The following is a 17,253-nucleotide window of genomic DNA, read 5'->3' as shown; positions in this document are numbered from 1 at the left end:
TGCAGAGGCAACAAATGAAAATTAAAACTGGGGGCGGGGGGGAATGAGGAGCGACATCAGTGACTGCACAACTGAAAAGAAATGAATTTCACTATATAGTCCTGGTGGGTTACCAAAGAAAGCAACCTCCAAAGGGGTGGATCAGAATGCAGAATTCTACAAGATTATTTAAAATGTTCAATATTAAATTAGGAATTACAATACAGGTCAATAAAGAGTGACCCATGCCTGAGAGAAACAAAATCATTGAGAAATATCCCTGAGTTCCCAAGATATAGACTTGGCAGACAAGGACTTCAGAGAAGCTACTGTAAATGTTTTTATAGAATAACAGGAAATCAGGTATGGAGAATTAGAGGAACAAATGGTGGAAATGACTCAACAAGTGAAGAATCTCAACAACAACAACAAAATTACTTTAAAGAACAAAAGGGAAATTCTGGAGTGGAAACATAAAATACCTAAAATGAAAAGTTCACCAGAGAGGCTCAAAGCAGATTTGAGATGTCAGAAAGAATCAGTAAAATAAAAACTGAGTATAACTAATTAGCCAATCTGAATAAAAGAAAAAGATTTTTAAAAATGAAACTCATCTCAGATACCTACAGGACAGATCAAATATAAAAGCATACACGTAATGGGAATTCCAGAAAAAGAAAACCAAACAAGGGGAAAAAACTGATGAAATAATGGACAAAAACTCCCCCAAATTTGAAGAAAAACATTACACTGCAAACCCAGTCAATTCAATGACCCTCAAGTAGGAGAAATACAAAGAGATTCACAGATACGTACGTGACAGTCAAACTACTCAAAGTGAGTCAATGAGAAAACCTTAAATGCAACAAGTTAAAAATGACTCATCAGATGGAATAACTATGATGCAAAATGAATAGCAGACTTACCAGAAACAAGTGCGGAAAATAATCAACCAATAATTCCACATTCAGTACTATCCTTCAAAGATGAAAGAAAACAATACCAAATTTTCATACACGCACATGCACACGCAAACACACACACACACACACACACACACACACACCAGCAATGATAAAGTGGTGAACATATGTATATTTTTTCTCATTTCTTTGAAAGCTTTTTTAAAAGACAAAGGTGGTAGAATGTAACTTTGTGCTTGGGTTTATAACTTATCTAAATGTAAAATATACAAAACCATAGCGGTACAAAGGGACAAGAGATAAAAGATCAAAGTGTGTTTTACTAGAACTAAGTTATCAGCATTGTTCTAAAGTAGGCTGTGACAAATTAAATCACTAAGAACAGAACTCCAAAAAAAAAAGTATTTAAAAAAATATATATAAACAAAGGCAGCGGTAATGTCGCACCAAACAGCGAAGTAGGAAGTTCTAGGTAGAAAGCTCTAGAGGTTAGCTACTGAACTAGAAAGAGTGACTGAGAAATCAACTATTTTCAGAACTCTGGAACCTAACCAGAAACAACACTCAGAGGATGCTTGATAAGGGAAAGGCTGTTGATAGTCCATGAAAGTGGCCTGCAGGAACCCACTGCCACCCCCATTCCTTGGCCCTGCCCCAGCCATGGGAAGAGTGGCCCACACTGCTGGAGTGGCTGGCTGGTGGCAGAGTGGCTAGCAGTGACCTTATTTCCTTCTTTCACATATAGGTATACGTGTATGTACATTCTAACTTTAATCAAACAAGCTGCATCAAATCTATCCTTTAGTATATTTTTAATACTATTTGAAATTAACTTACAACATTTATTAGTTACAGACTTTTATCAAAAGGAATGATTCTCCATGAGACAGAGTTTTATGCTATCTGAATACACTCCTAGGACAGTGTCATGTCCATTTGATTCTGTCTGCAAACCTTTTTACAAATTTTACAACTGCTTTATGGACCATCCTATACATTTTAAATCTTCCAACTTTTCTTTCCTCTTTTTTGTTACTAATCTTTTCAAATACATCTTGATCAGTTAATCCTTGAAGAACTAGGGGATAATTTTCAAAGGGCTTAATTTCTCGGGCCTTTTCTTGTCCTTCGATTCATCTGGATAAATTCTCTATTACATGAGATCAATTCCTAGAACTTTTCATTATCCAAACTCCAAGAACAAATTAACCTGTTTAAATACTACTTCTCCTCCGACTCAACAAAAGTGTATCTCACCAAATAATTAAAATCATTAAACCCTGACTGCCATTTCTGGAAGCTGTTAGTATCTTACACAGATGTGCCCTGGGGCAGGGTCCCTCAGGTTCCAAATCCACTCTGGATGGCCTATGGCAAATTAAACTGTTTTCATTTTTAAAATCTTTCACATTAAAAGATTCCAAAAAACTCAATGTACAAGTCTTTGGCTTATGTTACATTCTGGCAGTATAATATAGTTTAAGCACCCTGATGAAAGATACCTAGGTATGAATGCTGACTCTGTCATTTATTAGCTCTGTGACTTAGGCAAGTTACTTAACCTCTCTTTCCGTCAGTTTCCTTATCTGTAAAATGGAGACAATAATCATATATACCTCATAAAGTTGGTGTGATGACTAAATAAATTACCAGAAGTAAAACTCTCACAACAGTGAACACACACATACATGATCAATAAATTCAAGTTATCCTTCACACCACTTGGTATTTTACTGGCTTTCCTAAACTTTATCAACTCCAATTCAAAGTTTTATTAAAGTTATTCTGCACTGCTCATTTTTGAAATTAATCTATTTGGATTTTGATATTATATCAAGATTTTTCTTCTCCTTATTTCACTGTATGTATTTCAAACAAGGCAATCTGAACCACTATATTCACCACTACCCTTCCTGGCCAAACTCTTGCAATCTTTTTTAGAGGAAAAACACAGGTTAATTCCTCCCAAGAAGCACAAGCAAGATGGATAACTCTCCAAAGTTCCTCTCCGAAGGAACCCATGGGTTCCTCTCCGAAGCACTGGTTATAATTAACTGGGTTTCAAATGTCTTCTGGCCCTAAATTCCTACTAAACTATCAATAAGACTATTCATTGTGCCTGATACAGCTTTTCAAAAACAGCTTTATCTATATAAAATAAGAAAGGTGGGGGGATGCACACTGCGTGTTACTCTGTATGGGGCCTCAGATGATGCAAAACTGATTCAACTATCAGCCAAAGGACAGGAGTAAATCAGACAAGGAAAATTTATTCGACAAAACTAGTAATTTGTTAAATATTTTTATTTCAGGAGGAATTACTGACCAGTATACACTCCATGCCAAAAACTTTACATACATTATTTCATTGAATTCTAAGTAGCCTGGAAATAGGCCTTCTTATCCTCATTTATAAATACACAAAGGTTTACTCAGTTTAAAGTAACTTGCCCAAGGCCACAAATTTGAGCAGGTGCAGAGTCAGGACTCACAGAAACAACAGCAGGTTATTTTCTTGAGGTTAAAGCAGAGAAGATACTTTCTGAGAGACTTATTAACTTATTTACAATTAGAATCCTTACCTAGGGCAGTAGAAAAAAGTTTTAAAATGTTAAAATAGTAGAAAGATTCACTACTTCATTCTAAAAAAAAAACAGATTTCACTGCATCTATATAGATCTAAAATTCATCACAGGTACGCATATAAATGAATGTCATATACACGGATTTTATAAGATTTGTAGAAGAACCAAGCAAACCCAACTGCTTACCTTTGGTGCATGCACACAGCCTGTCTGTGCCCGAGCAGTAAATGACAGAAACAAATGTGTCCTGTTCTTCAGTGCCCTCCTTTTTGGGAGGTTCCACTTTGGCCAAAATTTCAAAATTTGAAAGATCTAATATTTTTACATATCCTCCCTGAGTGGTTATTACCAGGTGTCCAAGAGTAGAAATATCAGCCTTTTTTTCTCTTTCAATGCCATTCTTTGAGGTTAACTGCATTTCCTCAACAGGCTCCTCACAGTCATCTTCTCGATTATCCAAAATATCTGGTGGAAGCAAAATGAGCGAGGTAATTGTGTCCTGGGGGTCTTTGATATGTTGGATTTTTATTGGCTCCTCTTCTAAAGTTACTATCCGAGTGGCATAATTCATTTTATAAAGTATTAAATATCCACCACTAACATTCCTCTGCTCAGGCTGAATTATCAAAGGAGTTTGTACATCTGCTGGTGATTCATGTTGGATTACACTAATATTTGCACCATTCACTACAGCAAGATTTGATTCCAGCTCACCTTTCCGTCTATTACATAGTGCAGAGTTTAATTTATTTAAATTATTCAAGGCCTCTACTTGATTTATTGCACTCAAGGATTCAACAGGGCATGTCCGCAGTCCTACCAACAAATGAATTCCATCAGCACAAGGAGTTATGGAGTCTATACAAAGATTCTCCTCCTCTGCAAACTTTGGCAGCCTCAAGCACTGAACCAAAGTCCCAGGCTTGGGAAACACAGAGTTCCACTTCTCTGAATCTGGAGAGGTAAGGTTGGCTGCTGCATCTGCAAATTGCTGAATGTAAGTCACAGGAGGATCCTGCAACAACAACTGCTCCTGACTATCCAGCTCCATTTCAATAATCTGTGGAACTGTAAAACCATCATCGTGCAAACTTTTACTCATTATATTGTTCATCTGTGAAAATAATTTTCCTGCTTTCTCATCAGATTCCTTGATGCTATAAAGAAGCAAAATGGGTAAAGTCCTCCTTACCAGAGGAGAATTTAATTCTGAATTAGTACAGGATTCATTGTCAGTTGACCCTTGTTCTGATATACTTTCACCCTGAGTTCTGCTTAAACCATCCAGTGACCTATGAGAATTACTACTAATGGGTGAGGTAGCAGGAGATTTATATGTTAATAAACCTCCAGCTAATAAACAAGGAAAGGGAATGTTGTGTTGTTCCTGGTGCTTCTCCTTTGTCTTTTCACTCTTAGAGTTTGTTAAGCAAGGATTTGCCCCAAGTTCTTCAAGATCCTTAACAGTATCTTCAAGCACATTTGCAACAATCTCCCACTGGAGTTTTTCAGGCTGCTGGAGAATGCTGAGTGCTGTTATATCAAGGCTCACTTCCATGGCTTCCTTCTGTGATGTGTGCCCTTTGAAAAGGAACAATATTCATTAGAAGTGACCTTGAGAATGCAAATCAAAAATCAGTCAATTAAGTGTCCAACTCTTGGTTTCAGCTCAGGTCATGATCTCAGGGTTTGTGAGTTAAAGCCCTGCATGAGGCTCTACACTGACAGTGCAGAAGCTGCTTGGGATTCTCTTCCACCCTCTCTCTCTCTGCCCCTCCTCTGCTCACTCTCTCTCTCTCTCTCAAAGAAACTTAAAAAAAATCTTTGCTATAATGCTTTCATTCATTTCTTTTTGTACACATCTAATCAGTGCATTATAATTACAGAAGTGGAAGAATTTCAAGTATTTTAAAGGGAAGTTAACCAAATCTGAGATAAATTTACTCAGAAAAACCACTTAAGTATTTAAGACAGTGAAAATCATTTTCAAGTCAGAATACATTCTCCTGACAATGTGAGCAAACCCTCCCCCCCTTTTTTAATTTAGGAGAATGGTTAAAGACTGAAGACATTATTAGTATCAAATTAATAGGAGTTCTGTCCTTCAATTCTAAACCAAAGAACACTCAATACCATCATAACTGTCACTTATGCACTCTACAGAATATCCATGAAACAGTGTCAGTTCCCTTTTATCATTTAAAAGGAGTCATAGCATCCTCTCCCCTCTCCCACCCACCATGATAATTATCAGTCGATTATCATAGTACACAATGTAATTCTAAGCTCAGCTTAGAAAAAAATTATAACTAAGAAGGAAAAGTTACCAAAATGTCATTTTAATGAGAAGCATAAGTGTCTTCTGTGTTATCTGCCAATTTATACTTTGTTTAGAGTCAACTGCAGTATCCCTTAATGAATGACCTTTTGTCTACTGTGTGCTCTTCAAGCTGCCCCTTATAAAGAGTACAAAAGTCATTTCTCAGTCTCAACGCTCCAAACATGCCCTGTCTCTCTACACAAAACCCTGAAAGAGATGTCACTCAACCCCTAAACCAGGTAAAATCTCAATACTCAACTGAAAGTTTGAACCAATCTGCTTTTTTCTCAATTGCAAAAAATACTATCAGTCAGGCAACATTAGCAACAGTAATATCGACGTATTTATGAGGGAAAAAAAACAGTGGAAACAGCTTTACAATTTTAGATAAAAAAAATATAAAAGAGTAAAGGAAATAAATATAAAATAACTCAAGGCAATTGTATGAAAGTTTGAAAGCTGTCCAAGTAAAAGAATGTACAGCTGAGATTCATGGAACATCATATACTTAAGATATACTGAAAGTTCTGCTCACACCATTTCTGTTAACTACCTCATCTACTCCTTCAAAATGCTCACTGACAGCTTTATCGATTATTTCCCATTTTCTGAGAATAATCTTCTCACTTCAAATAATGTCACTATTATGACCTAAAACTGAAACCATTTCTAATTAAACAGAAGAAAATTTTAATTATACACTCAGCAATTTAATTGTCCTAATGGAGTTGTTCGTTTATTTCACCACTCATTTGGCTATAGTCATATGCAATCTGCCTATACTGCCATGCAGTATTTAAATATATTAACTCTAATTTAGATTTGAAATTAAAAGTTGACAGTAAGATTCTGATAACATGTAGTACACTATACTAAATCTTGAGGATGCTCAACTATTGATTGAACTAAACTGAAACTTTTTAAATTATTTTAAGTTATGGTCAGAAATCTATTTGTTTATCTATCTGCAGAGAGATAAAAACAAAATAACCATAACTTACACATATTAACACACATTTAAGAAATAGAAGGTGGGGGCACCTGGGTGGCTAAGTCGGTTAAGCATCTGACTTCAACTCAGGTCATGATCTCACGGTTCATGAGTTCCAGCCCCACACTGGGCTCTGTGCTGACAGCTCAGAGCCTGGAGCCTGCTTTGGGTTCTGTGTCTCCCTTTGTCTCTCTGCCCCTCCCCCACTGGTGCTCACTCTTTCTCTCTCTCAAAAATAAAAGTATCTTTAAAAAATAGAAGGCGGGACTATTCATTAAGAAGGGCAGTATAACAAGTGGCATTATTACTCCGCTCCTTCGCAGCTATTTAAGCATTCTATTTCAGAAGACTGACAAAGCACAATAACTGTCAGTGCAGTAAGAAAATCTGTTATCTTAGAAATTCTCAATCCTACTGGACTATCAAACAAGTGTTTATACTATATACCTACAAACATACTGCAGTACAATATTCTCCAGATAATCATTTTGGGAAACCCTTCTCTACTCTACTTTCTTAGGTAATGTCAAACAACAGTTCTATGAGCCAAACCTCCTAAAGTTAGCACCAAGGTTTTACCTAAATATTTTTCTAAAACTATCAAATTTCAGTTTGAACTCTTCTTCAGTCTCTTGCCAAACACTCTTCCCACTCTTTACAAGAAGCAAAATATCCTTAATTCAGTAATATGGCTCAAGGCCAAACTTGTTTCTCTGATATCATCCAGATATTTCAAAACTCATAACCTTCAAATGAAAACAGGTAAAAATCTCTTAAGTCTCTAATCACATTTCTGAAATTAAGAAATACAGTCCACAATTCTTCCGACCATATCATTCACTTTGATGGGAATCACCTAGAGTTGGTAAATGTTAAGTTTTGAAATAGCATCTCTGACTTATTTTAGATACTTCAGGAAGAGAACACATCCCCTGTTCATATTACAAGCCTCCACAAACTCACCAATAATCCTTCAATATAACAGAACTAACTTAGAAGATATAGTAAACCCCCTTTGTTTGGTCAGGGATATGTTCCAAGATCCCCAGCGCACATCTGAAACTGAGGATAGTATCAACCCCTAAACATACTACATTTTATTTATATACATACGTATGATAAAGTTTAGTTTACAAATGAGGCACCGTAAGAGATTAACAGCAATAGCTAATAATAAAATAAAACAATATAATAATATACTGTAATAAAAGTTATGTCGTGTGGTCTCTATCAAAGTATCTTACTATACCGTACTCACTCTTCTTGTGATGACGTGAGATAAAATGCTTACATGAAGAGATGATAAAATGCCTATGTGAGGAGATGAAGTGAGGTGAATGACATAGGCACTGTCTCCTAGCATTATGCTACTACTGACCTTCTGACTACATGTCAGAAGGAAGGTCATCTGCTTCAAGATAACAGTGGGCCACAGATAACTGAAACCATGGAAAGCGAAACCACAAGTGGGGGTGGGGGGAGAACTACTGTACATATTTTACTACAAATGAATTAACTACTTATAAATCCTAAAAGGAGGGAATTAAAAATTTTGAATCAGAAGGATTTTTTTTCTCTTACCATAGCTACCTTTTAATACTACATAAAGACAACACTCCCAACCTTAAATGAGGTATCACAGAGAAGTCAACAAAAATACATGGTGACTTTCTTAGATACTGGGAAGTGAGGTAAACAGGACTATATTATCTAAAGGAAGTGTTAAAGAGCAACTAGGCATAGATGAAAAAGATAAAAGTAGAAAAGGGAATAAGGCAACAGACCAAAGATAGACATTATAATTACAAAAATACCTACTGAGATCCTTAGACCCAGAGAAAAGAGCAAAGCTACAGCACACAAAGGAAAGGTCATGGTTAGAATCAAAAACTTAAAGAGGAGAAAAAGGAAAATTTATTCAAACACTTTACTTTTCAAAGGAAAAACTGAGGCCCAGAGAGTTTAAGTGACTTGACAACACCCAAGAGTTAGTAGAAGAGTTCAAGTTCTAAACAGGTCTCCAGGTGACCTGTGACCAGTTTACTATTTTTGTCAGATTAAGAAAATGCAATTGTAGCCCTTTTCTGTTTTTAGAAAAGGATAACAAAATGGGAAACAGCATTATCTATCTTCATTAAACTAAATTTCTTTTAATGAATCTATTATTTATTTTACTAGAGCTAATGATACATTTGTACATTAATCAGGGCATTTTCCTACCTTAAAAATTTTTTCATTGCTACAAACTACCTCAAAATACAACTAAGGTTTAACATCAAATCAGTCTAGCATTGTTTGGGAGCTTTAAAAAATTTTCATAACAATTTAGAATTTAGAAAGCACTTGCTATTCTATACTCACCCTAATTTTTGACAACTCTTCTATACAAAGCCGTGTCTCTTCCACAGAGATTTAACAAGTTATACATATCATTAATTCATAAGATTTGACATTACAGAACAGCCACAATTTAATAAGTCACTTTTTAAAAATACTGAGTGCTTCCCAGGTACTACACTTTATATATTTTTATCTTAATCAGTCCCCAAAACTCTTAACAGATGTTACTACATTTTCATGTATTAAGAAAAGCATTCAGCCTATAATAAATAAAAGAGAATCTGAATTCGGATACTGAAAAACTTAAGATGTACTATTAGCCTTGCCTATTAAACAAAAAACTACATTAAAATATGCTTTCACCCTAATATTTCATAAGATAATGAGTAAGGCAGCAATTATGTGATTGCCATAATGTCTATGATTCATATTTTGAAATTTATTCTCTATTCACCTGTTTTATTTTGGGAATAAAGAACCTTAATTTCAATATTACTTTTTATTTAACCGCAGAATAAATTATGCAAATAAACTGAATTTATTCTGTCTTAATGTCAACTCCTTGACATCTGTGACAAAAATTCAGTAAAACTATCACTTCATGAGAGCCTGGCTGGCTCAGTCGGCTGGGCATCTGACTTTATCTCAGGTCATGGTCTCACAGTTTTGTGAGTTCAATCACCACATCAGGCTGTGTGCTGACAGCTCAGAGCCTAGAGCCTACTTCTGATTCTGTGTCTCTATCTCTCTCTCTGCCCCTCCCCCACTCATGCTATGTCTCTCTCTCTCTCTCTCAAAAATGAATAAACATCCAAAAAAAAAACCCCAAAAACTATCTCTTCAATCTGTTTGGCGTAAGTATGTACCATTTTAAAATTTAAGCCTGGGACCCCAAATATACTAATTCAAGATCTCTAACGCGTAACAGTTGAGTTTTCTGTGTATCTTAGTGAAAATTTAGAGTTTGCATTTACTGAGAAATTTAGAATTAAGTAATATTTAGCTTTACATAAAACTATATAAATGCAAAGATTTAAAAAATAGATTGTCTAACATATTTTGTACATACCTGTTACAGAATCTGATCTGGAATGCTCTTCACTGTCTGAATCCTCCAGTAAATCATCACTTAAAGACAAAGGAAAAAATAATTTAAATATCCAAAAAAAGTATACAAAATATGAGACAAAGAAAAGAGTACAATGACCATTGCCTTGTATCTCAAATATAGGTATCATAGAAAACTATTAAAAGTAGCTTCAACGACATATAAATGCTCTGAGATCATAACCAAGCAATACTGCTGGTAATGGAATACCTTAAAATCACGAAATACGTGTCTGCCTGAGAAAGAGTACGGAAACCTTTAAGAATCTACAATAAAATTTGTAGGGATTTGAAGACTATTATAGTGTGACAGAAAACAGTCTGGGTAAATTAAATGATAAAAGAGAGTCAGCTAATAAAATCAAGTACAAACTTCCAGTAGCAAAATTTTAATAATACTGTATTACAGAATTCTGGGAAGTGTTCCTAGAAAAAAATAAAAGAGCTATATAAATTTATGTATATGTACACATATTCACACACATGCATGTGTTTCATTTTTCTTTTGTGTATGGTTGGTTCTGGAAGGGGTGATAAAAACTCTTTGACAAGTAGGGAAACTATTACAACTCAGAAGTTAAGAGACAATATTCCCTCCTTTACTCTTCACTCTGTCAAGAAATCACAAGCCAGCCTCCCTCTTTGCATCATCTTTATCCTCACTCTCTGTTGTTAGCCGACAAGAAAAAAAAAACTAACAAAAGATCCCTCTAGCACAGTATTAGGCTGTGTCTGTACTCTAACAATCAGCACTTCTACAGCAGTGCTAAAATTCTGATGACCTCAATTACAAAAGTAAAAAGATTCATTTTGGAGGAAAGTAAATATTAATTCTCCCTTTTTGAAACAATGTATTTCACTTACAAGTGAAATAACGAGGCACTTGCTTTAAATGAAATGTAAGTTAGTGATCTCTGTTAAAAAAAAGTTTGAAATACGGAGTAGCGGGAGGGCTCAGTTAGACACTTTTGACAAATTTCTGTGCTTTATATTTTTAAAGTGGAAATAACTGTCCATAAAACAATTTTGTGCTATAATTTAAAACAACAAAAAATATGCATAAGTTCAAGATCAGCTGCTAATTAGCTTCAAGCTATTTAAATACTAATTGGCTGGTTTCAGAGAAATAATAAATATACCTAGAAAAATAAATCCCAAGAGGAAATATTAATGATTGGGAATTATCCAGAATGAAGAATTCCAAACCAAGGTACAACAAGCTTCAAGTATGGAAAGGTTTTCACATTAAGAAAAATAACCAAATATTACCCAGCTATAATGAAAAGGTTAAATGAAGTAGTTGTGTATTTTGAGGAAGGAATTCAAGGCGTCTTCATATGCTTTACAAATAAGTAACAATATTACAAATAATGTTACAAAGGGTTGCCAGATAATCACCTTAACTGATCCCCCCCAAAAAAAGCTTTATCTGAAGTTTTTCAAAAGTCTTTTTTCTAAAAATTACTTTATGATAGAAAAATCCTCAGACCATTACATAATAAAATCATGAGTAAAATGAATTGTACACTAAAAGGGTGGTATGTAATTACATCTCAGTAAAACTTCAAAGTATGGCTTAAAAAACATACATCAATACACATTAAAATAAATATACGTATATATATGTTAACATAACTGAATGATGTGATTATGGGTACTCTATGTTTCTTCAAGTTACTTCTCTACAGTATCTAATTTTGTACTTTAAACATGCATTAGGTATATAATACACACTAGATTTACTGAAGCCTTATACACACAAAAACCTTTTGTAGAGTAATACACNTTATAAGTAAGTTTTAAATGCTTAGGATTATCTGTTTTTGAAAACTGAAAATTATAGGGACATCTTAGTTGTGATACATCAATACTATTAATAACTTCAAAGTTAAATGCCACAAAGTTCTGCCCTTTTGAAAAATGTAACATACAAATGAGATAAAAATGTTAATTCATTAAATTGTATGCCAAATATTCTTCCTTCCCAAATATTCTTCTCTGAATAAATCCAGGGGAAAAAATGTTGCCTTTTAAGTAGAAAGGGTCATAAACAATTCCTGGCCAAACTATACTACTAACTACTTTAAGCTTCTTGGCCAACCTTTAATCTGTTCAATTACGTATTAATTCTTCAAGCTTATGAAACTCACAGAGTATGTTTTAAAATCAAATATACTGTACCTCGTACTACCAAATCAGTAGTAGTTTGGTTCATTATATTTACTACCAATGCAAAAGAATTCCTGTTGCCTCTGGCAGAGGAGAATGTCAGAGAGGAAGACTGAGGTCAGATAGAAAGTTCCACCCCTTTGGCTTCTTCATGCCACCTTAAACTAAGAGTACTCTTTCTGTATGATTGATTCACTACACTTTGTTAATAGGAAAATGTCCTTCTACCCTAGAAAGACTGCCTCTTAAAAGTAGGCAGAGAGACTTATATCTCAGCTCCAGCACACTACCCCACATAGTACCTGCCCACCTGAAATACTGGATACATGTTCAGAAAATGTACATTTTACCTGAGTGTGTGTGTGTGTGCGCACGCGCGTGTGTGCAATCTTAAAAGTATGTCTTGATTCAATTTTTAATCCTCAAATTACATAACTCCAAGACAAAAGTTCTAATTAAAATCAGTGTTCAGAATATCTAATTTCATCATCTTTTATAAATTTTCCACTAATTTCTAAGAAAATCAGAGCTCGAGTACACTTACTTTCTAGCCCTATTGACAAATGTGCTCAAAACTAAAATAATAGGCCAGATGCCTTCCCGTCAAGTTCTCGCAGGGATTTATAATAACTGAGAACAATGAAGCTTTAATTCAATCTGTTCCAGAGCTCAGGCCACATGCATTTAGGTACCCTAAATTTATACATATCATTATCAAGAAAGACTAGAGAGAGCTAACCTTCCCAAATAATATATTGTCAACTTTCCATTAATTCCATTAATAAAATAATATGTACTCATTAAACTTTACATTAGTTATTAATGAAAATTCATGATCATGAAGCAATATATTGTTAAATCACAGACTGTGACATGTAACATCGATCACACATCAATAACGTAAGAAGACCCTGCAAGTGAAATAAATGACAGACCTCCTTAGCATCAGGACATCTGACCACAGTTAAACAGGCTGCATTTCACATTGCTACTGTCAGAATCTTAAAAGGGAATAGCTTCTACTGCCTAAGACAAGTTGAGTGGTTTATGGACTGCAGACGTTCCTCTATGATTCCAGCCTAGTTCAGAGTTACAACTGCAGTGCCTTGGGAGACGAGCGGATGAAGTGAGATTATACTTTGACTCTCCTGTCCCCAAACAAATCAAATACAGCTACAGAAATAAAGACTGTCAGAAAAGCTGAATGGAAAATAATCCAACACAGCAATTTTACCAAAATGTCTCTTTAGCAATCATGCCTCAACTCACTGCTGACTACTGATAAACTGTTTTACATAACTGGGTCATCTTGCCTAGCCACGGGTTTTTTCACTATTCAACGGCACTTCTACAATTTAAAGTGTTTATGAAAAAAAGTGGAGACCAAAATCATTTGCTTCAACTGCTCTATGAAAAGATTTAAAAGAAGATAAAACTTCAGGTATAATCCAAGGATTTCATTTCATTATTTAGACTTTATTTTTCAGTGCAGCAATTATTTCCCATTGGCCCAGACCATGAGAGAATATAAAAGTACATTTTACAGACTAGAGCATTTCCCAATGAAACTGTTCTCAAGAATTACACAGCTCTTTCAGATTTAACAACCATTTATTCTCCATTCTCTTGACCTAATAAATTTTTCTCCTTCTTTAATTAGAATTAAGAGGATATAAAATTTAGGAAAACACATAGCTTTTATAAATGCCACTAAAAAAGAAAAAGACCTCACATACCTATCTCCTTCTAATTTTGGTATATCTGAGCAACTGGAGGAGTCTTCCAGCCATGCCAAAGTTGGTCTCCTGGATTCAACTGCTGAGCTTGGCTCTCCCGACAGAATAAGCTGTTGTACAATTGCTGGATCATAGGCATTAATTTCAAACTTTAAGTGCACCTAAACCAACGAAAAGCCTAAGTTTAAAACTTATTTTTTTCTCAATTACTAATCTATCACTTCAAAATTAAAACATACCTTCATAAGTTTGGAAACATCCCATATGCAAATCTTTCCTCGTTTCGTCGCAGCAGCTAGAAAATGAGGGCAGCTCCCCGACCCAAAGCAGGATATTCTGTCAGTTCCATCCGTACAAGGAAACTGTGCAGGACTTGTTGCAAGAGTGACTGACAACGGCACATTCTGTGTGTGCTCACCTTTCACAAATGGGCAGTTTGGGGAATGTCTCTCGTGTTCAGACCTTGACACAGATTGAGGAAGGAAAAGTTTACTGAACAACATTAAGCTATTAAGTCTGTAGATTAAAACAGAACTCCAGGGTCTTTTCTTTTTTAAAGAACAATAAAGTTTATTAAAAAGACTCAAACACCACAACCTTCAATCCTATCAAGATCACTAATTTATTCAACCACTCACTTTAGTAGCAGTTATTCTTCACTTGAATGGATTACATAGGTCAGTCTCAAATGAAACAGAACGCTATAAGTATAAATTATACTCTATTAACATACTGATAAAATTGTTTAAAGTTCTGATAATTCCTCAGTTTCTTACAACTGTAAATAAACAACTACTATGTTTCAGTTTAAAATTCTCCATAAAGGTAAAACATGATGACAATAGGGAATAAAATGCATTATATATTTGAAATTTGAGAAGTGGATATATCTTAAATTAGATCTTAACACATGTACACACACAGAATGGTAACTAAATAGGGGTGATATATATATTAATTAGCCTGATGGTGGTGGTCTTTTCAGAATGTGTAGGTACCAAAACATCAAGTTACACACCTTAAATACATATAATTTTTACATGTCAAAGATATCTCAATAAAGCCATTTTTAAAATTAATTATATATAATTATATGTATATTTATATTTATCAGTGGCCACAATATAAATGACAGTGACTAAAAACTCAATAAATGCCATTCATAACACACAAAACATTTTAGTAAAAATCTGAAAGCAAAAAGATCTATAGAGTATGGATAAAATGACCTATATTAAGAATACACATAGATGAGGTGTGGTAGTGTGGCCGAGCGGTCTAAGAATACACATAGATGATGAGTAGGTAGCTCAGTCAGTTAAGTGGCCAACTCTTGATTTCGGCTCATGGTCTCATGATTTGTGGGCTGAAGCCCCAAATCAGGCTCTGTGCTCTCAGAGGAGTCTCTCTGCCCTTCCCCTGCTCACTCTGTTTCTCAGAAATAAACTTTAAAAAACAAAAAAAGGACACACAAATATATCTTATATGCATTAACTACAGGACCAGACCAGGTAAATAACTTCTAAACAAAATTTATTTTGGGGGACCTGGGTGGCTCAGTCGGTTAAGCAGTGGTCTTTCAGTCAGGTCATGATCTCAGGGTACGTGAATTCAAGCCCCGCCTAGGGCGAGTCTGCTTAGATTTGGTGTTTCCCTCTCTCTCTGGCCCTCACCCACTCACACGCTGTCTCTCTCTCAAAAATAAGCAAACACTGGGGCGCCTGGTGGCTCAGTAGGTTAAGCGTCCAACTTCGGCTCAGGTCATGATCTCATGGTTCGTGGGTTCGAGCCCTGCATGGGGCTCTGTGCTGACAGCTAGCTCAAAGCCTGGAGCCTGTTTCAAATTCTGTGTCTCCCTCCCTCGCTCTCTGACCCTCCACTGTTCATGCTGTCTCTCTCTCTCTCTCTCTCTGTCTCTCTCTCAGAAAAAAAAGGGGGGAAAATTAAATAAATAAAAATAAGCAAACATTAAAAAATGTTTTTCTAAATTCTTTTAAAGAAACACAGAAAGATACTATTCATAGACTGTATTTTGTTAATAAGTACTTACAGAGCAAAAAAGAAATGTTAAATTTGTTCACTACAAAATTCTAATATGTTTAATGAAAATAAAATACTAAGACTTCTGATCAGGTCTAGTAGGATGACTTTAAGAATTTTCTCAGGGCACCTGGTTGGCTCAGTCGGTTAAGCATCCGACTTTGGCTCAGGTCATGATCTTGAGATTATAGAGTTCGAGCCCCACATCAGGCTCTGTGCTGACAGCTCAGAGCCTGGAGCCTGCTTGGGATTCTGCATCTCCCTCTTTCTGCCCCTTCCCCACTCAGACTCTGTCTCTTCTCTTTCTCTCAAAAATAAACATTTTTTTAAAAAGCTTAAAAAATAATTTTCTCAAATACTGAAAGCAGGATCAACTTTAACACTTAGAAATTTTTCTTTCCAACTTTGTGACTACTTTGTTTCTGGTTATTCTTTTTTTACTTTCACTAGCTGTAATTAGACAGCATTATCTGAAATGGCAGGATGCCTCTACCAAAAAAAAGAGGCTTTTTTAAAATTTCCATGGCAAACAAAGGAAAACTATACTTATAAAAATGCTATTCCTTGGGGTGAACATATTTCTTTATACAAGGTACCTACAACTTACCTATATCCATAATAAATCCTAGACAATTTGCAATATGTAGATGTCTTACATAATTGCTTTTACATGGCACCCTCAAGCAAATATTTCTATTGGATTCCCTCCCAGCTAAATCCAAAAGTATTTTTCTCTTTCCATCATTCTTTCCTGAGTTTTAACTTTTTAATTAAAATGTTATTCACACAACTGACATTTATTATATAAAATAAAGCTAAATATCACTCAATTATAATATCCAATCCCATTAACATCTTTTCCCGCCTCCAAATAACCACTTTCATACACTTCTAAAGTATTTTTATACATGAAGATATTTTCATTTAAAACATTTTTTTAACGTTTATTTATGTTTGAGAGACAGAGAAAGAGAGAGAGAGGGAGTGAGCATGAGCAGGATGGGGCAGAGACAGAGGGAGACACAGAATCTGAAACAAGCTCCAGGCTCTGAGCTGTCAGCAC

At 35.1% G+C, this 17,253-nt stretch overlaps 1 protein-coding gene across 5 annotated transcripts in view; it reads right to left on the bottom strand.

Annotated features, from left to right (window-relative positions):
* Nucleotides 1-17,253, bottom strand: part of BIRC6 (baculoviral IAP repeat containing 6) — a 222,709-nt gene that overhangs the window by 164,770 nt on the left and 40,686 nt on the right. For all 5 annotated transcript variants that reach the window (XR_013337241.1, XM_077772791.1, XM_077772792.1 and 2 more), the window contains exons 7-10: nucleotides 14,390-14,612; nucleotides 14,151-14,311; nucleotides 10,208-10,266; nucleotides 3,674-5,068 (exon numbers count right to left, since the gene is read on the bottom strand). Coding sequence is in view for 4 of the 5 variants with exons in the window: in XM_077772791.1 (XP_077628917.1) it covers nucleotides 3,674-5,068; nucleotides 10,208-10,266; nucleotides 14,151-14,311; nucleotides 14,390-14,612 (1,838 nt within the window). In the remaining variant the exon portion in view is untranslated. The remainder of the gene's footprint in view (nucleotides 1-3,673; nucleotides 5,069-10,207; nucleotides 10,267-14,150; nucleotides 14,312-14,389; nucleotides 14,613-17,253) is intronic.

This window comes from Crocuta crocuta, unplaced genomic scaffold, assembly GCF_008692635.1.
Source record: "Crocuta crocuta isolate KB4526 unplaced genomic scaffold, BGI_CrCroc_1.0 scaffold363, whole genome shotgun sequence".
NCBI classification, from domain to species: domain Eukaryota; kingdom Metazoa; phylum Chordata; class Mammalia; order Carnivora; family Hyaenidae; genus Crocuta; species Crocuta crocuta.
The sequence above is the reverse complement of the archived record's forward strand: the minus strand, read 5'-3'. Positions and strand labels throughout refer to the sequence as shown.